General features: G+C 36.1%; 2 protein-coding genes and 1 long non-coding RNA gene across 7 annotated transcripts in view; 1 reads left to right on the top strand and 2 right to left on the bottom strand.

Moving 5' to 3' along the window:
• Positions 1 to 906, bottom strand: part of dnai3 (dynein axonemal intermediate chain 3) — a 15,634-nt gene extending 14,728 nt beyond the window's left edge. The window contains exons 1-2 of the mRNA XM_039653078.2: positions 698 to 906; positions 178 to 282 (exon numbers count right to left, since the gene is read on the bottom strand). Coding sequence (XP_039509012.2) covers positions 178 to 282; positions 698 to 832 — 240 coding nt within the window. The 5' untranslated portion in view covers positions 833 to 906. The remainder of the gene's footprint in view (positions 1 to 177; positions 283 to 697) is intronic.
• mcoln3b (mucolipin TRP cation channel 3b) lies at positions 749 to 15,456 on the top strand. 5 transcript variants are annotated; one of them, XM_089124349.1, is made up of 15 exons: positions 749 to 877; positions 3,110 to 3,212; positions 4,312 to 4,535; positions 4,781 to 4,948; positions 5,986 to 6,139; positions 6,242 to 6,320; positions 7,004 to 7,100; positions 8,494 to 8,593; positions 9,556 to 9,668; positions 10,600 to 10,749; positions 11,303 to 11,404; positions 12,539 to 12,661; positions 13,773 to 13,979; positions 14,616 to 14,743; positions 15,051 to 15,456. In XM_089124349.1, exons 2-15 carry the CDS (start codon positions 3,188 to 3,190, stop codon positions 15,100 to 15,102), a joined length of 1,722 nt encoding a protein of 573 aa, XP_088980475.1. In that variant the 5' UTR covers positions 749 to 877; positions 3,110 to 3,187; the 3' UTR covers positions 15,103 to 15,456. The 5 variants fall into 5 exon arrangements, 4 of the variants coding, with proteins under 4 accessions (XP_088980475.1, XP_088980476.1, XP_039509015.2 ...); XR_005618552.2 differs by having other exon boundaries at positions 779 to 911; positions 12,539 to 12,665; positions 15,088 to 15,456; XM_089124350.1 differs by having other exon boundaries at positions 779 to 911; positions 4,820 to 4,948.
• Positions 1,498 to 2,987, bottom strand: LOC148970689 (uncharacterized). The gene is made up of 3 exons (XR_016148037.1): positions 2,806 to 2,987; positions 1,691 to 1,782; positions 1,498 to 1,539 (listed from the first exon to the last, which is right to left on the bottom strand). It is a non-coding gene; the product is annotated as an uncharacterized LOC148970689 (long non-coding RNA).
• Positions 15,457 to 23,299: the final 7,843 nt, after the last annotated feature.

Below are 23,299 nucleotides of genomic sequence, written 5' to 3'. Positions count from 1 at the left end.
ATCCATCCATTCATGCATTCATCCATCCATTCATCCATCCATCCATCCATCCATCCATGCATCCATTCATGCATCCATCCATCCATCCACTCACTCATCCATGCATCCATCCATCCATCCATTCATCTATGCATCCATCTATTCAAGCATCCATCCATCCGTCCATCCATCGCTCACCTTCATCATGTTCTCTTTGGCCTCTACTGTGAGCACCAGATAGAAGCACTGTCCGTACGTGAAGTCTCTGTCGAACACCAGCAGGAGTTCATCTTCAGGATATTCCTGCAGGAAAACAACCGGTATAAACCTGTACACACACCTGTACCCAAACCCTACAGTAAGTACATGTACAGTCGTTCATTAATATTACTCCGTACTTAAATATATAATTACACTGTAACAATGACACCTTCAAATAAACAGCAAAATATGCTTTTCTTGCTTAGTCTTTCTGTCTTGTTTCCAGTCCAAATATCAAAAATCCATTTTACTCATCTAGTAAATGGATCTTGATTTAAGAATTTGTACATATTTGGACTGGAAACAAGACAGAAACACTGAGTAATAAAGCATGTTTTGCAGTAAACAGAGTTGCTCTCGGGGTCTGAACCTTCTGAGACTGCCCAAATCCTGTCCATCTTCTGAGGTTCGTCTTCAGCTCGTGAGCCGGATCAGAATGTGTGTGTGTGACTCTCACCAGCACGATCTGTTTGACGGGGCTGAAGTCGGACACGGCCGCTCTGCTCTTCATGTCTTGCACGATGTCTTCCTTTCTCAGGAGCTTGTAAGGATTGTCTCCGGTCACATCCTCATCTGCCCGGCAACCGAACATCTCCTGAGTGACGGAGGTCAGCACCAGCGGGAAGATGTGATCGGGGTGAGCTGTGGGGGAACGAGTCACTGAGATCAGGGTGATTATAGGAATAACACTGAACACAGTTATGAAACTGAATTTTTGTTGAAAGTTGTATTTGAAAAATTGTCTGTATTATATGTCAGTCAAGGTAAACTAAAAACTTAAAGGGATAGTTCACCCAAACACGTAAACTCTGTCAGTAATGACTCTCTCTCATGTCGTTCAACCCCGTAAGACTTTCGTTCATCTTCGTAACATGAATGAAGATATTTGTGATTAAATCTGAGCGCTGGATCACTCCTCCATAGGCTTCTATTGTAATTGAAACTTGCCGGCCCAGAAAGTTATTAAAAACATCCCATTCACATTCCCGTCACAGTAGTGTATAGGACAGGAAGGGAAATTGGATTTTGGGAACAAAAGCCGAGGGAAAGCAGGTCTGGCTACGTGCTTGCGTGTGTGTGTGTGTGTGTGTTTGTATCTTTAATCTGATCACAGACACCGGCTGAATGGAAAGGAACGAGTGGATACATGCTGGAAACAGATCTGAGAATATGATTATGACTGTTTTTGGTGCAAGACTTTGAAAACAGAGGTCTGAATATAATGTGAACGCTATAAGAGTGATACGAGACACTTGCCAGACTCTGGTGCACCTTCATCTGGGGTTTCTTTATTTTTATCTGCGAAGAATAAAAAAGTAACACATTAGAAACCAAAAGATGCTTTGGAGAGTGAATCATTATTTTGATTATTGCTATAAACAATGACAACAGAGCTGCATCAGTCTCATGAGAGAAATATTAATCATAAGAAGAAATTGTTCATTTGTACCTTTCTGCTTGATCGCTCGGCTCTTGGGTCTCTTCGGAGGCATGTCTACCAGTGACTTTGTCAGATTTCAGTGGGATATTATGGGATATAAGCTGTAAAACAGAGTAGAATAACATGTAAATGTACAGTACATGAAGTACACACATCTGTTTTTTTAAGTGGTATTTCTGAGATCATAACTGGACATGAAAATAATCCCGTTTAAATTGAATTGGATTCTGTTTCATACTGCATTTTAGGGGGAAAAAAACATCCAACATAGTATACATCGTATTCAGTGTGCAGTAAGCAGTACACTTGTCCAACTGAGGAAAACACACGGGCGACATCTGGTGGTGAAACATAATTAAACAAACAGTGTCATTTTAAGCAGACATCGCATCCTTTTTCGTTTACTATATAGATGCAGCCTAGTCTTTTAAAATGTGTAAAAATACTATAAAATGAAATTCATTAAACACATAGACTTACCTGATTTAAATGTGACTTAAAGGGATAGTTCACCCAAAAATGAAAAACGGCACCCATTGAGTTCCACAGTCCTAGTATTTATGTCCTAGTATGGAGGTCAATGGGGTCCATTAACTGTCTGGTTACCAACATTCTTCAAAATATCTTCTTTTGTGTTCAACTGAAGACACTCTCACAGGTTTGGAACAACATGAGGGTGAGTACACACACAATTAGCATTTTTGGGTGAACTGTCCCTTTAAATAAAATTCCTAATCTCAAACCTGCACTGTTATTAGGGGTGTAGAATTTAGTAGGGACGCTAGGGACGTGTCCCTACCAATATCCAGCGACACTGATATATTCCTAGCAATAATTTCAATCAAAACTTAAAATATATTTAGCCTAAATATTCTATTGTCCCCACCAATTTCAAAATCAAACCTACACCACTGCAGTATACATATACCATTATATATACAATTTGTGAATTTAAACGTAGCATAAACAGATAAAAGCCCAAAATTGGTAAATACAATATCACTCGTAACGTTACACACGCGTGCGATATTTTAAACTGTTGTCCTTTAACAGCGTCATTACGATTTACCACATGCAATGTTTTTTAATATATAAATAATCTTACTATGATTCTTAAACCTTACCTCTTAATAATAATAATAATAATAATTATTATTATAATAAAACGTTATGGTGTCACTTTAAAGGATAAAAACATTATTCCGAGTGAACAGCGTGAACTGTGTCCAAGCATCCGGAATCACAGACGGTTACTATTGGTTACAGAGGCGTAGACTCGTGTGATTGACAAACCGCACAGCCAATCGTCGCGTCGTTTAGTGGTAGCCCCGCCCCCTTCACCTGTTGACTGTCAGCAGTGAGCACGTCTGAAACACAGCGCTGTTCATCATTTCACTGGAAATTCACTTTAATCCGAATTGTTTTCAGATTTTCATCGACTTTATGGAAGTTATCTTTGTATAAAGACATAAATGTGCTCATCTCTCGCCGCTGGAGAACTAACTGATGCCATTTCCATCTGCTGTAATTGGTGAGTTTCTGATGAAATCATATTTTACTGAGCTATTCTGCTTAACATACTGTGAAAAGTTTCATTTGAGTTGATTTTTACATGTAAAACTGTGATTTACAGACTTTTGCTCCGTTTTAAACTGCGATAAAACACATCAGATCCTTATGGAAGCCAATTCCAAATCAATTATGACATAAAAAGACGAAATTATACTAACACTTAAGTTAATGTGCCATAGTATTCACTTATTATGTCATATTAATGACATAATTTTAATTGTGGCATAATTTTGACTTTTTATATCATAATTGTGACTTAATATGTCAACCGTGATATGCTGGCATCACATGGTGTTGTTGTAGTTCCTAATGGCACAGGTGTGATGACGTCACATGACGAGTGTCAACTCATGAATATTTGGTTCATGTTGTTATATATGGCATTATGTCTGTTTTTACATGTTACAAAAAAACTCTCATAAAGTAAGAAATATCAACTCCAGGAAGCAAACAGTCATTCATGCTGGAAACCATGTAACATGACGAGTGTCACGTGACTCCGCCAGGAATGTGGATCAATTAATCAGAAACTGGATTCAGTCCATCAGTGTTTGAGAAGTGGAAGAGCCACATTACTGCACGTCTACACTATATATATATATATATATATATATATATATATATATAGCGTATTATTTTTTTAATTATTGAACAATAGCACCAAAAACTGGTTATTAAAAGGTAGGCCTACTATTTTATATCTAACCAACTATAATATACATTTTGTGTCACACATTCCTTTCTTGAGTGTAATTGGTAATATGACCTATAAAAGCACATTAAATACAAAAGCTGCTGTAAATAATGCACAAAGTATCATCATAATAATAACACTATAAATGATCGGCTAGAATACATACAAGCAAAGTGAAGAAATAGACTTATTATTAGAAATATTTTTAATTGTCCTGTTTTATCCTATCCATAGTTCATCCTGAATCTGATCTTGGATGCTAAGCGTACGAACAACTTGGCATTTTATCGTATGTCCTTTAGGTGAGAAAAACAAAGCAATGTGAATGCTGTTCTCAATGCAGAGGATTGCTCTGTTTTTTCAGACATGAACGACTCCGGTGAGGCTTATCTGTGCATTAATGATCCCAACGGAAACTGGTCTGGATCCCATACTGTACTGGAGGAGGAGGAGGATGAGGAGGAGGAGAAGTTCAGGAGGAAGCTGAAGTATTTCTTCATGAACCCCTGTGATAAATACACCGCTCGTGGAAGAAAGCCCTGGAAACTGCTCCTGCAGATCCTGAAGATCGCGGTGGTCACCACACAGGTACACTCGCAAAAATGCAGGATTGTTTTAATAAAATTTGGGTCAAATATGGACAAACCCAGCCGTTGGGTTACATTTTAACCCAACTGTTGTGTTTGTCCATATTTGACCCAAATTTGGGTTAAAACAACCCTGCATTTTTTTTGTGTGTAAAAAGAGTCACAGTCAGAAATGATGGTTTAAGCAGAATAAAAAAGCTTTAGATGGCTGCTTGCTCTCTCGTGTGTGTGTGTGTGTGTGTGTAGCTGGTGTCGTTTGGTCTCAGTAATCAGATGGTGGTTCAGTTTAAGGAGGAGAATCTGATGACGTTCAAACATCTGTTCCTGAAGAACTTCAGCAGGAGCAGCGCGAACACGTACGCCGTTTACACCAAACACGACGTCTACACACACATCGCTTACACCGTGCAGCAGGTGAGAACATATTCATGGTTATATTTAGAAGTTGCCAAAAGAAAAAGATACAAAAACGTGTTTTAAATTGCATGCCATATATAAATATTTTTTAATAGTTGCCAAGAGATGCAAAAATGTATTTTAAATTGCATGGATATAAATATAAATAATTACAGGATATACATATTTCTACTTAAATGTTGCCGAAAATAATGTATTTTAAATTGCATGCCATATATTGTATACATATTAATATTTAAAAGTGCACAAACCAACCAAAAAATGTTTAAAATTACATGACATATGTAAATATTTATATTTAAATGTTGCCAAAAGATGGAAAATAATGTATTTTAAATTGCATGTCATACAGTATATAAATATTTATATTTAGAAGTTGCAAAATAAGCAAAAACGTATTTTAAATTGCATGCCATATATAAATATTTTTTTTAGAGTTGCGAAAAGATGCAAAAGACAGATTATAAATTGCATGCCATATAGTATCTTAATAGTTATATTTTAAAGTGCATTTAAAAAGAGTAGATTAAATTGCACAAATGTATTTTAAATTGGAATACATGTAAATATTAATATTTAAAAGTTTACAAAACATGCTAAATGAATTTTAAATGGCATGCGATTTATATAAATATTTTTTTAAATGTATTCAAATTATGGAAAAAAATATCTAAGTGCTTGCCATACAGATATAAATATTTATAAAAGATACCAAAAAAATTGCACCGGCATATTTTACATTTCATGCCATATATAAAGATTTTTTTTTTTTTTTACATTTGCCAAAAGATGCAAAAATGGATTTTAAATTGTATGCCATACATTATATAAATATCTACTGTATATTTTAAAGTGCACATAAGATTAGATTTAATTACACAAGTGTTTTTTAAAATTCATTCAATATATGTATATATGTATAATTATTTGTGTGTGTAGATCCTTGATGTCAAGCTTAAACAAATGCACCTTTCAGACTGGCCTTTCAAAGTTCAAAGTTCAATCATAAAAGGTAAAATTTTCCCTCCTTGCAGTTTCTAACGTTGCCAAGCATAACTTTGGGCAATCATGAATATGAGAAGAAAGGTGAGGTTTACACTCCTCTCCGCGTCTGCCAGCAGTTCTACCACAACGGCAGCCTCTCACCAGCCGACGAGAGCTTTCACATCGACACTCATGTGGATGAAGGTGTGTGTGTGTGTGTGTGTGTGTCGTGACGTGAACGTGCTCAGAAACGCCTTTACTTCTCATATACATAACCAGTCGTGCACTTCTGCTGGTTTCTTCCAGAGTGTTTGCTGATTTACCCGCCGCATGCCTCCTCAGCCGTCACAGCAAACACACTCAACTTCACTCTGCACTTCGAGAGGTATCGCCGCCGCAATAGGAGAACGCAGGGTTGTTGTTATATACTAAACAAAACTAAATACATTTTCAGCATTTGAAATAAAATACAATAAAATTTATTTAGCTAGCTGCCAAGTTTATTTTTGTTTAAAATAACTTAAACTTAATAAAAACTATTAAATATCAAAATATTAACTATAATAGTATATCAATGATAGTAAAAATTGCCTCTATAGAAAAGATGTTGTATGATGCAGGGTTATCATTAACTAAAACTAAACCACACGCACAATATTTTTTTTATTTAAATTGACATAAAATACAATCAACTTCTTTTATCTAAGCAAGCTGCCAATGCAACATCTCTATTTTTTGTTTAAATTAACTAAAAGTTAATAAAAACTATTAAAATATTTAGAAACTATAGTAGTAAATCGGTGATACTTTATATGTGATTTTGTAGTGTACTAGATTATTGTATGTTTAGTTTATTGTTTTAATGTTTCTTTATGTTTGATTTTGATGTTATTTATGCATTTAATTTTTACTTTTACATTGTATCCTTTACTAAATTTGATATATAAAATAGTTTATTATTATACTAAAAAAAGAATATTTCTGCAAATATTACACATACTTTCGTACAGATCTTTAGGAAAAGCTCAACTGTAGTGTGTTGAATCGGTTTGTGTGTTTGTCTGTCAGGTTGTTGGCAGTGACTGTAAAATTCACTCTGAAATCCATTAACCTGGAGACGGTTCAGTATCACGATGTTCCAGACTGTTACCTCTTCAACATTATGGTATGTCACATGACCTTTCGGTTATTATTACTTTATTGCTCATCTTTGACATTCGTCTCTGTTTCCTCTTACATTCATAAACTCATGAGTGAGATAAAATGGGAAGGATTCTCAGCTGGGATTTTTGCAGGTTTTTCCTTTATTGAACACATGACCATCACCCTCCTCTTGCTCTGTCTTCCACCAGGATTCATTTTATAAAGCACATAATCATATTTGGCCCTATTTATAATACCCTGAGATTCTGATTGGTGTGTGTCATCAGTTTTTCTACTTAAAGGAGTAGTTCACTTTAAAAAAAAAAACTTTTGCTGATAATTTACTCACCCCCATGTCATCCAAGATGTCCATGTCTTTCTTTCTTCAGTCGAAAAGAAATTAAGGTTTTTGATGAAAACATTCCAGGATTTTCTCCATATAATGGACTTTAATGGGAACCAAACGGTTCAAGGTTCAAAAGACAGTTTCAGTGCAAACTGTTCAAAGGGCTTTAAACGACACCAGACGATGAATAAGGGTCTTATCAAGTGGAAATGATTTTTATTTATTTAAAAAATAAATGAAAATGTTTAAGTTTTATAATAAGCACAAATGTTCGCCTTGCTTGACTCCTTTTTGTTCGTTGTGTCATTTGTTGAATGAATGAAATGACTTGAAAAAAGAATTTGTTCATTGTGATGAACGAGTTCAAACAGGAGAGTCACGAACGCGCATCACAGAACAGAGCAAGGCGAGCATTTGAGCTTATAAAACCTACATTTTTTAATTTATTTTTTTAAATAAACCGATTGTTTCGCTTGATAAGACCCGTATTCGTCGTCTGGTGTCGTTTAAAGCCCTTTGAACAGTTTGCACTGAAACTGTCTTTTGGACCTTGAACCGTTTGGTTCCCATTGAAGTCCATTATATAGAGAAAATCCTGGAATGTTTTCATCAAAAACCTTAATTAAATTTTTTTTTTTAATGGTGAACTAATCCTTAAATGTTCACACATGGATAAATGTGTGACAGTGTGACACTTGATTTAATTATATTATGTGTTTGTGTTATCTGAAGAACAAGAACCTGTACAAAATGTGGACATTTTTGTGTAGTTGAGTTTAGAAAAACAAAAATTGGAACGCGTGTAAAAACGGGAAAAGCATGTCTTTGTGAACTGAATTGGGAAATTGGGCCAACGACACCAGTGATAGTGTGTTAGCAATCGCGAAAAACAGTAATAGTTCACAATATTGTGTTTTTTTTACTGTATTTTTTTTATCGAATGCAGCTTTGTTGAGCGTAAGAAAGACTTGTTTTAAAAACTTAAATTCTTAATGATTCCGAACGTTTGAATGCTAGTGTAAATGAAAATAAAGAGCTATAAACGTCTTAATTTTATTTTTATGAGCAGATCACCTTTGACAACACACCCCACAGTGGGAGGATCGGGATTGACCTGGACAGCGATGTGCAAAACTATCAATGCAGAGACAGGACTGTGACTGGTGCATGTGAGTCTTCCCATGATCCTCCACTGTTTACAAATCCCTTTTTTTCTTGCTTTCTTTTTTACAATGATTCCTTTCTGTTGTGCAAAACCCTTAAACTAATTTATTAAAAGTAAAAAGTAGTGTTGTCATTTAAGAAAGTATTCCTATGAAACGTAAAGCAGACTTGGAGAAAATTTGATTTGTACTTCAGCTTTAATAATCACTTGATTATTTTGACACAGTAATAAAAATATTAACCAGATGGAAAAAGTTTGAGTTTTCATGAAAAATTAACAATTCAAGTTTAATGTAAAATCGAAGAAATCGACATAAGAGCATTGTCATCTTTGAGACACCACATATGAATAGATTGAATATTAAAAAAGATGAGACATCATCATGCTTCTGCACTTGTTTGATTATTACATGAAGATTTTCAAACTCTTTTGTATTACAAGTTTTCTACATGTGCAAATGATGCATTAACTAGTGAAATATGCGCTAAATACATACATTTCCAGAACATCAATCTGAACATTGGATAAAGCCAGGCTGAAAATTTTTGTTTGATTTTGTTGACATATTAGAGTTAAAGGAATTTACTGAGGGGATTTAGGATATCTTATTTAATCATTCCATAAATCCGAAAATACTGTCGACAAACAAAAAAAAAGAAATATTTTCGTCATATTTTAGGAATAAAACGTTACAAAAACTACTGTGAGTGATATATGAACAAACCCCTCAGTAAAATCCTTCAGAATATAGACAGGAATAAATCTCTAAGTTTTGGTGTTTATAACTGGTGCAGAAGTGGAGGAAAAACTCTTTAAAGATATGTAGCGTAATCTAAATCTACTATGCAAGTAGAAAAAGTGCATTAAACTAAACACTTAAATGTGTAGTTTGGATATTTTCTTTCACAGTTATGATAAGTGTGTATGCTCTTCAGACTGATTTTAATGAATGTGTTTTGTCTGTAGCCCTGAGGGACATGTACATTATGGTTGTGTTTGACGTGACGGTCATTGTGATTCTCCTGCTGTCGCTGCTCCTCTGCGTGCGCTCGCTGAAAGCTGGAGTCCTGCTGCAGATTGTGAGTTTCTGCAATATTCATCGAGTTACCATGAAACACAAAGAGCATGTCTGAATGTCTGAGCTGCTGTTTTCTATACATTAAAAGTGGAAGGCAATTTATAAGGTCAAGCTCTACAAAAGGACAAAAACCTGCCATAAAGTGTCATAAAAGATTATATTCCTAGTCATGCTATGTAACTTTTAATATAGGGCACAATGAATTTGAATTGCATATAAAATACAGTTTTACTAAAATAGATGATAAATGGGATGTGTATTTGTCAAATATGAATGATTTGTGAAATGGCACTTATAAACTGAAAGTGTCTTAAATCCACTAAAAGCAGTGTATTTATCACTAAATACTTATTTCAATCTCATACATTTTAACTACTTAACTTTCATAATTATGAGATAACTATTTGAAATTATGACTTAAAAAGTTTTAATGGTCATTAAAAAGTAAAATTATGTCTAAATTAAGAAATAAAATTCTAAATAAATGTATAATCAAGTTTTAATGACATTAAATGTTGCTAAATTAAAATGGCTAAATAAAATTTAAAATTGACATTCTACTTAAGACAGAAAATGTTGCTAATGACATACTAGGTTAAAATTACGAAATAAAATTTGAAATTCATAAAATTTTCTCAATGACTAGATTCATGCTGATTCTTAGCCATTTGAAAATAGGGTTTAAATAGAATCAAATATATGTAAATATTCAACTTTGGCAAGATTTGTTTGAGTGTCGAAATGGTACCGGTTTCATTTATAAAAAATGCATCACATAAAGTTTCTTTATTTTAAAACTCCAAGTGAATGGAATTATTATATGCAATATGTAGGTCTTAATATTTTTTTGAGGCCATGGAAAACTTTTATGATCATTTTATTTGTAGAGCATCAAAATTCAGACAGTAATGAAATGTTCATCTGTTTATTAGGAATACACAGCGTTCTTCTCCAGTCGTTACGGCAAACGCGTGTCCTTCTCCGACCGTATGGAGTTCATTAACGGCTGGTTTATCCTCATCATCGTTAGTGATGTTCTCACCATCACAGGCTCTCTGCTGAAGATCATCATCCAGTTACAGGTGACAAACATCCCAACACAACTTACAGAACAACATCACAATAAAGAAACATGTTTTGGGGTCAGTAAGGTTCTGTTTTAAAGAAATTAATACTTTTATTAAGCAAGGATGCATTAAAATGAGCAAAAATGACAGTACAGATGTTTATAAAGCTCTAAAAGATTTCAATTTCAAATAAATGCTAATCTTTTGAACTTACTATTCATCAAAGAATCCTTGAAAATAAAATGTAATGTATCATGGATTTCAAACCCTGATAATGTTTGTTGAGCATCAGATTGAGTGATTTCATATTAGAGTGATTTGTCAAGGGTCATGTGACACTGAAGACTGGAGTAATGATGAAAAATTCAGCTTTGATCACAGGAATAAATTACACTTTACTGTATATTCACATAGAAAACAGCAGTTTTACATTTAAACAGTATTTCACAATATTGCTGTATTTCTGATCAAATAATTGCAGCAATGGTATTAATAGCTCTTAATATTTTGCCTAGCGTTGTTAAATCAGTGAAATGACTCTAAGCTCTTTCTGTTGGTGTGTTCTCAGGCCATGGCGAGTTATGATCTGTGCAGTATCTTGCTGGGCACCGGCACCATGTTCGCGTGGATCGGGGCCTTACGCTACATGGGGTACTTAAAAAAATACAACGTACGACCTGCTCATTCTCACTTCTCACTACAGTTTTCAGGAGACTGAAGAGAAATAATTGGTTTGGCCATTTCTGACTCTGGATCTTAAAACCAGTCGCACAGGTGCCGACTACAATATGGGTCAAAATGATCAATGACAAAAATCATCAGGATATTAAGTAAAGATCATGTTCCATGAAGATATTTCATAAATTTCCTACCGTAAATGTATAAATCATGTATTTTTGTGAGTGAATGCAGCACAATTGCCAACATAAATGGACAAATGTAAAGGCGATTTTTTTGCACCCTCAGATTCCAGAAAAAAACAAATATTGACCCAATATTGTCCTATCCTAACAAACTGTACATCAATGGAAAGATTATTTATTCAGCTTTCAGATGATGTATATATCTTAAAATCAAAAAATGTACCCATGTGACTGGTTTTGTGGTCCAAGGTCACATTTCTGCTTGGTGTGTGTTCACATCATATTTTAATTACGGAGTAGTAAAAACACTTAAGTTGTAATGTTATAAAGACTTAATCTTGTGATGGGTTATAAAACAACTGCCTCGAACTGCTGAACACGCTGATGTTTCGGTTGAATCTATACAAATTACCCATTTCAATTTTATTTAAATAGTAGTTTTTTTTTTTGGTAAGAGCAATTAGTGGTGAATATTTACATTTAAAAGCTCTTTACAGTACGGTTTCATTTGTTCACATTAGTTGACTACATTAGTTAACAAAATGACAATGAACAATAATTATTTAGTGTTAATTATTAATCTTAATATTAATATTAATTTATGCACTGTGAACTAAAATGAACTTTTTATTACCTAACATTAACAAAGGTTCATAAATGCTCTTGAAATACATTTAATCCATAAAGTAGTTTTAACAAATGAGACCTTATCAAAAACACATGAACATTTCTATTAACTAATATTAACAATGCTCTGGAAATACATTATTTAATGCATAAAGCAATTTTAACAAATGAGACCTTACTGTAAAGCTTCTAATATTATCAATAATTTTATTAAAATAAGTGATTTTTTTTTTCTTTTTCGATTTTTATGAATTTTTCAGTGTTTGCGCCGTCTCTGGACTGTGATGTGTAACTGCTTGTATTTGATTGGTCAGATTCTCATCATCACTCTACGAGCGGCGTTTCCCAATGTCATCCGCTTCAGCTGCTGTGCCGCCATGATTTTCCTGGGCTACTGTTTCTGTGGGTGGATCGTGCTGGGACCGTACCACACCAAGGCAGGTCGCTGGCATCACACTGCTCACACTGCTGTTTAAAGAGGGCGTGGTGGGGGGCGCCACCCACCCCGATCACAGAGCCAATATTTTAGCTCTGGAAGGGTCTAGAGCCTCCATTTTTGTACTCAGGTTTAAGTCTCATTGCCCTCTATCAGAATCCAGAGTTTTGAGAAGATTGGAGAAACTTAATTTTTCGCCTAAAAAAAAAAAAAAAAACACTGTCGTTTTTTTTTTTCGGGTCGAAATTTTGAGTTTCGATATCTCAGCTCTGGAAGGGTCTAGAGCCTCCATTTTTGCACTCAGGTCTAAGTCTCATGGCCCTCTATCAGAATCCAGAGTTTCGAGAAGATTGGAGAAACTCAAAATTTCGACCCGAAAAAAAACGACAGTGGTGCAAAAAAATAAGTTTCTCGAATCTTCTTGAAACTCTGGATTCTGATAGAGGGCCATGAGACTTAGACCTGAGTGCAAAAATGGAGGCTCTAGACCCTTCCAGAGCTGAGATATTGAGATCCCACGTAGCATTTATGCCATTATAAAAATAGTGGGTTATTGGACACATAGTGGGTTTGTGGACAGTGGTATTATGGGATGGCGCTTGGTGCTATGGACTCAGGGGCCCCAGCTGAGTGCAGATAAATGGTTTTTATCATGACAGGAACTTTAATTAAAATGTCCAAAAAATACACTACCCAAATCCCCATTCAATAGACTGCAGGCGGGATTCTGTCCATTTGCTGCTTATTGCATGAAGGCTGTCCACACAATGGACTTCAGCGGTAACCAAATTGTTAAAGTCCAAATCAGTGCAGTTTCAAAGGGATGCTGAAACAATGTTCATTTTGAGGTGAACTAATCCTTTAAGAACTACAACAAACAGCTGGTAAGAACTACACAAGCTTGCAAGCCTTGCAACGAAGGGCTCTATATGGCTCTGCTAAGAACAGCAGCTCATTTGCATTTAAAGGGACACACACAACTGTGTTTTTGCTCTCTCTCTTGCAAAAAAGGACAATTTTAGAGACTTCTTGTAAAAAAAAATGGGCATCATAAAATCTATATATTTTTTTGCCCAGCCCTCACTGATGTGTGTGTTTGTGTTGTGCCTCAGTTCCGGACGCTGAACGTGGTTTTCGAGAGCCTGTTTTCGCTCATCAACGGCGACGACATGTTCGCCACCTTTAACAACATGCAGCAGAAGAGTTACGTGGTGTGGCTCTTCAGCCGGCTCTATCTCTACACGTTTGTGTCTCTGTTCATCTACATGGTGCTCAGCCTGTTCATCACGCTCATCACCGACACCTACGACACCATGAAGGTGAGAGACGCTGACCCAAACACAACATTCAATTCAGCTTTACAGAAAGTGCATGAGTCCACATTACATGTTACCAGAGGAGAAGTTAAAAAAGCACAATTAACAAAAAATGTAATAATTTAATGCAGAAAAAATGAGCTCACTGAAGTAATGCATTCTCCTTTGTTAACACATGATTATGACATTTAGAGAAATGGTGCGTGTTGATTCAGAGTTTATAGTTTATCGATATATTCTAGTGTAGCCTTAATGATAAAAGAATAGTAGAGTGTAAAGTAAGATAAGTTTACTGACCTGCTGGAACTTGAAGTGATTTTGGTTTGATTTGGTTGTGAGTGCAGTGCGCTTACAGAGACTCCGCCCACTCTCTCCTCTGATTGGCTGTGAGTTTGGATTGATTCAGTTTCGAGTACAGTACAGAGACTCTGCCCACTCTCTCCTCTGATTGGCTGTTTGTTTGTTTTTTGCTTTTTTTTTTAATCGCTGGAATCTTATATCACATCACATGCTTTATGCAAATGAGCTCAGTTGTGATTGGCTAACCTCTTGATGTGAGAACTAAGTTTAAATGCTTTTCTCACTATACGTGTAAGAGTCTCAACTGTATGTGCGACTGATTTAGTGATTTGTGTTTAGCATCAGCGTTTGGACGGAGAGCCCGTGTCCGATCTGCAGGCGTTCATCATGCAGTGTAAAGATCCTCCAGAATCGGGACGCTTCAGTGTGAACGAGAGCAGGTTCCTGACGGGCTGCTGCTCACACAGGTGAACACACACATCGACCATCCATGTGGGAAAACAGTTTGGAAATGATGATTGACAGTTGTTTGTCATGAATTATTATATTTGCAAACATCGTTAACCCTCATCCTTCCCTCGCGAGTCTAAAGGACCCGAAGCCGTAATATTACCCTTATGACTAGATTTGATCAATTAACTGGGCATTTAAGCACATTTCTCACATTTTCAACTTAAATTCAAAATAACTCACAATTTAATGACCCGTGAGGGAAGGATTTGTTAAAGCTCTTCTGACTGCTGAGGTGTGTGTGTGTGTGTGTGTGTGTGACAGAGTCAGTAAAGCTGATATTGGTGTGTTTGTGACGCAGGACGTGCCGCTCTGATGACGACACAGACTGACCGGGACTTCACAGCGATTGTGATGAGTTTGGATATAAAGAGGATTTATCTGTATTATTAAGTGTGTGTAAATATATAAAACTTGTTTTTGTTTTGAGCACATTAATGTTTAGTACATTTCAGATCCTCTCCACTTTATGAAAGATTGTAAATTAGTGTAATTATTATTTATTGTGAATATGTAGTTCAGTCGCACTGGGGGACATGCTGAGTTTGGGTCAACAGACATTTTTATATTCCTGTAATTCCCATGTTTCGTAATAATGTTTGTGTTTATAATGAAATGTTTCACCTTTTTATTTTTGAAAGCTTCAGATAAAATAAATATTTTGATACCATGTTTCAGATCCAGTCATGTTTGTAAAATACTTTTGAGAATTGTATTATTAAATATTTTTTTGACTAACATGAGTGACATCAACAGAGATTAATATTTATTAGCAGGATTGATATGATGAAACTGATAACCAAAAAAGTCAATATTACTGTAAGGTTGGTTTCACGTATTGAATGTAGGAAGAATAAAGAGGTCAAGATGACATGAATTTTATAATATTTTATTTTAATATTCCATCACGTTCACTTGTTACTAAAGTTTTTGCACAAAAAACTTTAATTTTAGAGACTGAACTCCAGTGGGCGGAGCTGAGCTGAGATATTGAGATATTTATAATGGCATAAATGCTACGTGGGATGTCCATATCTCAGCTCTGGAAAGGTCTAGAGCCTCCATTGTTGCACTCAGGTCTAAGTCTCATGGCCCTCTATCAGAATCCAGAGTTTCAAGAAGATTGGAGAAACTTAATTTTTCGCCCGAAAACGAAAAAAACGAAAGGGGTAACACTGTCGTTTTTTTTTCGGGTCGAAATTTTGAATTTTGATATCTCAGCTCTGGAAGGGTCTAGATCATCCATTTTTGCACTCAGGTCAAAGTCTCGTGGTCTTCTTTCAGAATCCAGAGTTTTGAGAAGATTGGAGAAACTTAATTTTTTACCCAAAAATGAAAAAAAAAAACGAAAGGGATAACACTGTCGTTTTTTTTTCGGGTCGAAATTTTGAATTTTGATATCTCAGCTCTGGAAGGGTCTAGATCATCCATTTTTGCACTCAGGTCAAAGTCTCGTGGTCTTCTTTCAGAATCCAGAGTTTCAAGAAGATTGGAGAAACTTAATTTTTCGCCCGAAAACGAAAAAAACGAAAGGGGTAACACTGTCGTTTTTTTTTCGGGTCGAAATTTTGAATTTTGATATCTCAGCTCTGGAAGGGTCTAGATCATCCATTTTTGCACTCAGGTCAAAGTTTTGTGGCCCTCTATCATAATCCAGAGTTTTGAGAAGATTGGAGAGACTTAATTTTTCGCCCAAAAATGAAAAAAAACGAAAGGGGTAACACTGTCGTTTTTTTTTCGGGTCGAAATTTTGAATTTTGATATCTCAGCTCTGGAAGGGTCTAGATCATCCATTTTTGCACTCATTTCAAAGTCTCGCGGCCTTCTATCAGAATCCAGAGTTTTGAGAAGATTGGAGAAACTTAATTTTTTACCCAAAAATGAAAAAAAAAAAACGAAAGGGATAACACTGTCGTTTTTTTTTCGGGTCGAAATTTTGAATTTTGATATCTCAGCTCTGGAAGGGTCTAGATCATCCATTTTTGCACTCAGGTCAAAGTCTCGTGGTCTTCTTTCAGAATCCAGAGTTTCAAGAAGATTGGAGAAACTTAATTTTTCGCCCGAAAACGAAAAAAACGAAAGGGGTAACACTGTCGTTTTTTTTTCGGGTCGAAATTTTGAATTTTGATATCTCAGCTCTGGAAGGGTCTAGATCATCCATTTTTGCACTCAGGTCAAAGTTTTGTGGCCCTCTATCATAATCCAGAGTTTTGAGAAGATTGGAGAGACTTAATTTTTCGCCCAAAAATGAAAAAAAACGAAAGGGGTAACACTGTCGTTTTTTTTTCGGGTCGAAATTTTGAATTTTGATATCTCAGCTCTGGAAGGGTCTAGAGCCTCCATTTTTGCACTCAGGTCAAAGTCTCGCGGCCCTCTATCATAATCCAGAGTTTTGAGAAGATTGGAGAAACTTAATTTTTCGCCCAAAAATGAAAAAAAACGAAAGGGGTAACACTGTCGTTTTTTTTTCGGGTCGAAATTTTGAATTTTGATATCTCAGCTCTGGAAGGGTCTAGATCATCCATTTTTGCACTCAGGTCAAAGTTTTGTGGCCCTCTATCATAATCCAGAGTTTTGAGAAGATTGGAGAAACTTAATTTTTCGCCCAAAAATGAAAAAAAACGAAAGGGGTAACACTGTCGTTTTTTTTTTCGGGTCGAAATTTTGAATTTTGATATCTCAGCTCTGGAAGGGTCTAGATCATCCATTTTTGCACTCAGGTCAAAGTTTCATGGCCCTCTATCATAATCCAGAGTTTTGAGAAGATTGGAGAAACTTAATTTTTCGCCCAAAAATGAAAAAAAACGAAAGGGGTAACACTGTCGTTTTTTTTTTCGGGTCGAAATTTTGAATTTTGATATCTCAGCTCTGGAAGGGTCTAGATCATCCATTTTTGCACTCAGGTCAAAGTTTCGTGGCCCTCTATCATAATCCAGAGTTTTGAGAAGATTGGAGAAACTTAATTTTTCGCCCAAAAATGAAAAAAAACGAAAGGGGTAACACTGTCGTTTTTTTTTCGGGTCGAAATTTTGAATTTTGATATCTCAGCTCTGGAAGGGTCTAGAGCCTCCATTTTTGCACTCAGGTCAAAGTCTCGCGGCCTTCTATCAGAATCCAGAGTTTTGAGAAGATTGGAGAAACTAAATTTTCCGCCCAAAAATGAAAAAAAACCAAAAGGGGTAACACTGTCGTTTTTTTTTCGGGTCGAAATTTTGAATTTTGATATCTCAGCTCTGGAAGGGTCTAGATCATCCATTTTTGCACTCAGGTCTAAGTCTCACAGCCCTCTATCATAATCCAGAGTTTTGAGAAGATTGGAGAAACTTAATTTTTCGCCCAAAAATGAAAAAAAAACGAAAGGGGTAACACTGTCGTTTTTTTTTCGGGTCGAAATTTTGAATTTTGATATCTCAGCTCTGGAAGGGTCTAGATCATCCATTTTTGCACTCAGGTCTAAGTCTCACAGCCCTCTATCATAATCCAGAGTTTTGAGAAGATTGGAGAAACTTAATTTTTCGCCCAAAAATGAAAAAAAACGAAAGGGGTAACACTGTCGTTTTTTTTTCGGGTCGAAATGTTGAATTTTGATATCTCAGCTCTGGAAGGGTCTAGATCATCCATTTTTGCACTCAGGTCTAAGTCTCACAGCCCTCTATCATAATCCAGAGTTTTGAGAAGATTGGAGAAACTTAATTTTTCGCCCAAAAATGAAAAAAAACGAAAGGGGTAACACTGTCGTTTTTTTTTCGGGTCGAAATTTTGAATTTCGATATCTCAGCTCTGGAAAGGTCTAGAGCCTCCATTTTTGCACTCAGGTCAAAGTCTCGTGGTCTTCTTTCAGAATCCAGAGTTTTGAGAAGATGGGAGAAACTTAATTTTTCGCCCAAAAATGAAAAAAAACGAAAGGGGTAACACTGTCGTTTTTTTTTCGGGTCGAAATTTTGAATTTCGATATCTCAGCTCTGGAAAGGTCTAGAGCCTCCATTTTTGCACTCAGGTCAAAGTCTCGTGGTCTTCTTTCAGAATCCAGAGTTTTGAGAAGATGGGAGAAACTTAATTTTTCGCCCGAAAATGGAAAAAAAACGTAAGGGGTAACACTGTCTTTTTTTTCGGGTCGAAATTTTGAATTTTGATATCTCAGCTCTGGAAGGGTCTAGATCATCCATTTTTGCACTCAGGTCAAAGTTTCATGGCCCTCTATCATAATCCAGAGTTTTGAGAAGATTGGAGAAACTTAATTTTTCGCCCAAAAATGAAAAAAAACAAAAGGGGTAACACTGTCGTTTTTTTTTTCGGGTCGAAATTTTGAATTTTGATATCTCAGCTCTGGAAGGGTCTAGATCATCCATTTTTGCACTCAGGTCTAAGTCTCACAGCCCTCTATCATAATCCAGAGTTTTGAGAAGATTGGAGAAACTTAATTTTTCGCCCAAAAATGAAAAAAAAACGAAAGGGGTAACACTGTCGTTTTTTTTTCGGGTCGAAATTTTGAATTTTGATATCTCAGCTCTGGAAGGGTCTAGATCATCCATTTTTGCACTCAGGTCTAAGTCTCACAGCCCTCTATCATAATCCAGAGTTTTGAGAAGATTGGAGAAACTTAATTTTTCGCCCAAAAATGAAAAAAAACGAAAGGGGTAACACTGTCGTTTTTTTTTCGGGTCGAAATTTTGAATTTCGATATCTCAGCTCTGGAAAGGTCTAGAGCCTCCATTTTTGCACTCAGGTCAAAGTCTCGTGGTCTTCTTTCAGAATCCAGAGTTTTGAGAAGATGGGAGAAACTTAATTTTTCGCCCGAAAATGGAAAAAAACGTAAGGGGTAACACTGTCGTTTTTTTTTCGGGTCGAAATTTTGAATTTTGATATCTCAGCTCTGGAAGGGTCTAGATCATCCATTTTTGCACTCAGGTCAAAGTTTCGTGGCCCTCTATCATAATCCAGAGTTTTGAGAAGATTGAAGAAACTTAATTTTTCGCCCAAAAATGAAAAAAAACGAAAGGGGTAACACTGTCGTTTTTTTTTCGGGTCGAAATTTTGAATTTTGATATCTCAGCTCTGGAAGGGTCTAGAGCCTCCATTTTTGCACTCAGGTCAAAGTCTCGCGGCCTTCTATCAGAATCCAGAGTTTTGAGAAGATTGGAGAAACTTAATTTTTCGCCACAAAAATGAAAAAAAACAAAAGGGGTAACACTGTCGTTTTTTTTTTCGGGTCGAAATTTTGAATTTCGATATCTCAGCTCTGGAAAGGTCTAGAGCCTCCATTTTTGCACTCAGGTCTAAATATCACAGCCCTCTATCATAATCCAGAGTTTTGAGAAGATTGGAGAAACTTAATTTTTCGCCCAAAAATGAAAAAAAACGAAAGGGGTAACACTGTCGTTTTTTTTTCGGGTCGAAATTTTGAATTTTGATATCTCAGCTCTGGAAGGGTCTAGATCATCCATTTTTGCACTCAGGTCAAAGTTTTGTGGCCCTCTATCATAATCCAGAGTTTTGAGAAGATTGGAGAAACTTAATTTTTCGCCCAAAAATGAAAAAAAACGAAAGGGGTAACACTGTCGTTTTTTTTTCGGGTCGAAATTTTGAATTTTGATATCTCAGCTCTGGAAGGGTCTAGAGCCTCCATTTTTGCACTCAGGTCAAAGTCTCGCGGCCTTCTATCAGAATCCAGAGTTTTGAGAAGATTGGAGAAACTTAATTTTTCGCCCAAAAATGAAAAAAAACAAAAGGGGTAACACTGTCGTTTTTTTTTCGGGTCGAAATTTTGAATTTTGATATCTCAGCTCTGGAAGGGTCTAGATCATCCATTTTTGCACTCAGGTCAAAGTTTCGTGGCCCTCTATCATAATCCAGAGTTTTGAGAAGATTGAAGAAACTTAATTTTTCGCCCAAAAATGAAAAAAAACGAAAGGGGTAACACTGTCGTTTTTTTTTCGGGTCGAAATTTTGAATTTTGATATCTCAGCTCTGGAAGGGTCTAGAGCCTCCATTTTTGCACTCAGGTCAAAGTCTCGCGGCCTTCTATCAGAATCCAGAGTTTTGAGAAGATTGGAGAAACTTAATTTTTCGCCCCAAAAATGAAAAAAAACAAAAGGGGTAACACTGTCGTTTTTTTTTCGGGTCGAAATTTTGAATTTCGATATCTCAGCTCTGGAAAGGTCTAGAGCCTCCATTTCATTTTTGCACTCAGGTCTAAATATCACAGCCCTCTATCATAATCCAGAGTTTTGAGAAGATTGGAGAAACTTAATTTTTCGCCCAAAAATGAAAAAAAACGAAAGGGGTAACACTGTCGTTTTTTTTTCGGGTCGAAATTTTGAATTTTGATATCTCAGCTCTGGAAGGGTCTAGATCATCCATTTTTGCACTCAGGTCAAAGTTTTGTGGCCCTCTATCATAATCCAGAGTTTTGAGAAGATTGGAGAAACGTAATTTTTCGCCCAAAAATGAAAAAAAACGAAAGGGGTAACACTGTCGTTTTTTTTTCGGGTCGAAATTTTGAATTTTGATATCTCAGCTCTGGAAGGGTCTAGATCATCCATTTTTGCACTCAGGTCAAAGTTTCGTGGCCCTCTATCATAATCCAGAGTTTTGAGAAGATTGAAGAAACTTAATTTTTCGCCCAAAAATTAAAAAAAACGAAAGGGGTAACACTGTCGTTTTTGTTTTCGGGTCGAAATTTTGAATTTCGATATCTCAGCTCTGGAAAGGTCTAGAGCCTCCATTTTTGCACTCAGGTCTAAATCTCACAGCCCTCTATCATAATCCAGAGTTTTGAGAAGATTGGAGAAACTTAATTTTTCGCCCAAAAATGAAAAAAAACGAAAGGGGTAACACTGTCGTTTTTTTTTCGGGTCGAAATTTTGAATTTTGATATCTCAGCTCTGGAAGGGTCTAGATCATCCATTTTTGCACTCAGGTCAAAGTTTCGTGGCCCTCTATCATAATCCAGAGTTTTGAGAAGATTGGAGAAACTTAATTTTTCGCCCAAAAATGAAAAAAAACGAAAGGGGTAACACTGTCGTTTTTTTTTCGGGTCGAAATTTTGAATTTTGATATCTCAGCTCTGGAAGGGTCTAGAGCCTCCATTTTTGCACTCAGGTCAAAGTCTCGCGGCCTTCTATCAGAATCCAGAGTTTTGAGAAGATTGGAGAAACTAAATTTTTCGCCCAAAAATGAAAAAAAACCAAAAGGGGTAACACTGTCGTTTTTTTTTCGGGTCGAAATTTTGAATTTTGATATCTCAGCTCTGGAAGGGTCTAGATCATCCATTTTTGCACTCAGGTCTAAGTCTCACAGCCCTCTATCATAATCCAGAGTTTTGAGAAGATTGGAGAAACTTAATTTTTCGCCCAAAAATGAAAAAAAACGAAAGGGGTAACACTGTCGTTTTTTTTTCGGGTCGAAATTTTGAATTTTGATATCTCAGCTCTGGAAGGGTCTAGATCATCCATTTTTGCACTCAGGTCTAAGTCTCACAGCCCTCTATCATAATCCAGAGTTTTGAGAAGATTGGAGAAACTTAATTTTTCGCCCAAAAATGAAAAAAAACGAAAGGGGTAACACTGTCGTTTTTTTTTCGGGTCGAAATTTTTAATTTCGATATCTCAGCTCTGGAAGGGTCTAGATCATCCATTTTTGCACTCAGGTCAAAGTTTCGTGGCCCTCTATCATAATCCAGAGTTTTGAGAAGATTGGAGAAACTTAATTTTTCGCCCAAAAATGAAAAAAAACGAAAGGGGTAACACTGTCGTTTTTTTTTCGGGTCGAAATTTTGAATTTTGATATCTCAGCTCTGGAAGGGTCTAGAGCCTCCATTTTTGCACTCAGGTCAAAGTCTCGTGGTCTTCTTTCAGAATCCAGAGTTTTGAGAAGATGGGAGAAACTTAATTTTTCGCCCGAAAATGGAAAAAAACGTAAGGGGTAACACTGTCGTTTTTTTTTTCGGGTCGAAATTTTGAATTTTGATATCTCAGCTCTGGAAGGGTCTAGAGCCTCCATTTTTGCACTCAGGTCAAAGTCTCGCGGCCTTCTATCAGAATCCAGAGTTTTGAGAAGATTGGAGAAACTTAATTTTTCGCCCAAAAATGAAAAAAAACGAAAGGGGTAACACTGTCGGTTTTTTTTTCGGGTCGAAATTTTTAATTTCGATATCTCAGCTCTGGAAAGGTCTAGAGCCTCCATTTTTGCACTCAGGTCAAAGTCTCGCGGCCTTCTATCAGAATCCAGAGTTTTGAGAAGATTGGAGAAACTTAACTTTTCGCCCAAAAATGAAAAAAAACGAAAGGGGTAACACTGTCGTTTTTTTTTCGGGTCGAAATTTTTAATTTCGATATCTCAGCTCTGGAAAGGTCTAGAGCCTCCATTTTTGCACTCAGGTCAAAGTCTCGGGGTCTTCTTTCAGAATCCAGAGTTTTGAGAAGATGGGAGAAACTTAATTTTTCGCCCGAAAATGGAAAAAAACGTAAGGGGTAACACTGTCGTTTTTTTTTCGGGTCGAAATTTTGAATTTT

Source organism: Pimephales promelas, chromosome 20 (assembly GCF_988280905.1).
Source record: "Pimephales promelas chromosome 20, fPimPro1.hap1.1, whole genome shotgun sequence".
In the NCBI taxonomy this organism is placed as follows: Eukaryota; Metazoa; Chordata; class Actinopteri; order Cypriniformes; family Leuciscidae; genus Pimephales; species Pimephales promelas.
This window is presented reverse-complemented; position numbering and strand designations above follow the sequence as displayed.

Coding starts and splice junctions, on each gene's coding strand:
- mcoln3b (XM_089124349.1), top strand. CDS start 3,188: ATGCCATTTCCATCTGCTGTAATTG. Junction 3,213..4,311: donor ATTTCCATCTGCTGTAATTG/GTGAGTTTCTGA, acceptor CTGTTTTTTCAG/ACATGAACGACTCCGGTGAG. Junction 6,140..6,241: donor CGACACTCATGTGGATGAAG/GTGTGTGTGTGT, acceptor GGTTTCTTCCAG/AGTGTTTGCTGATTTACCCG.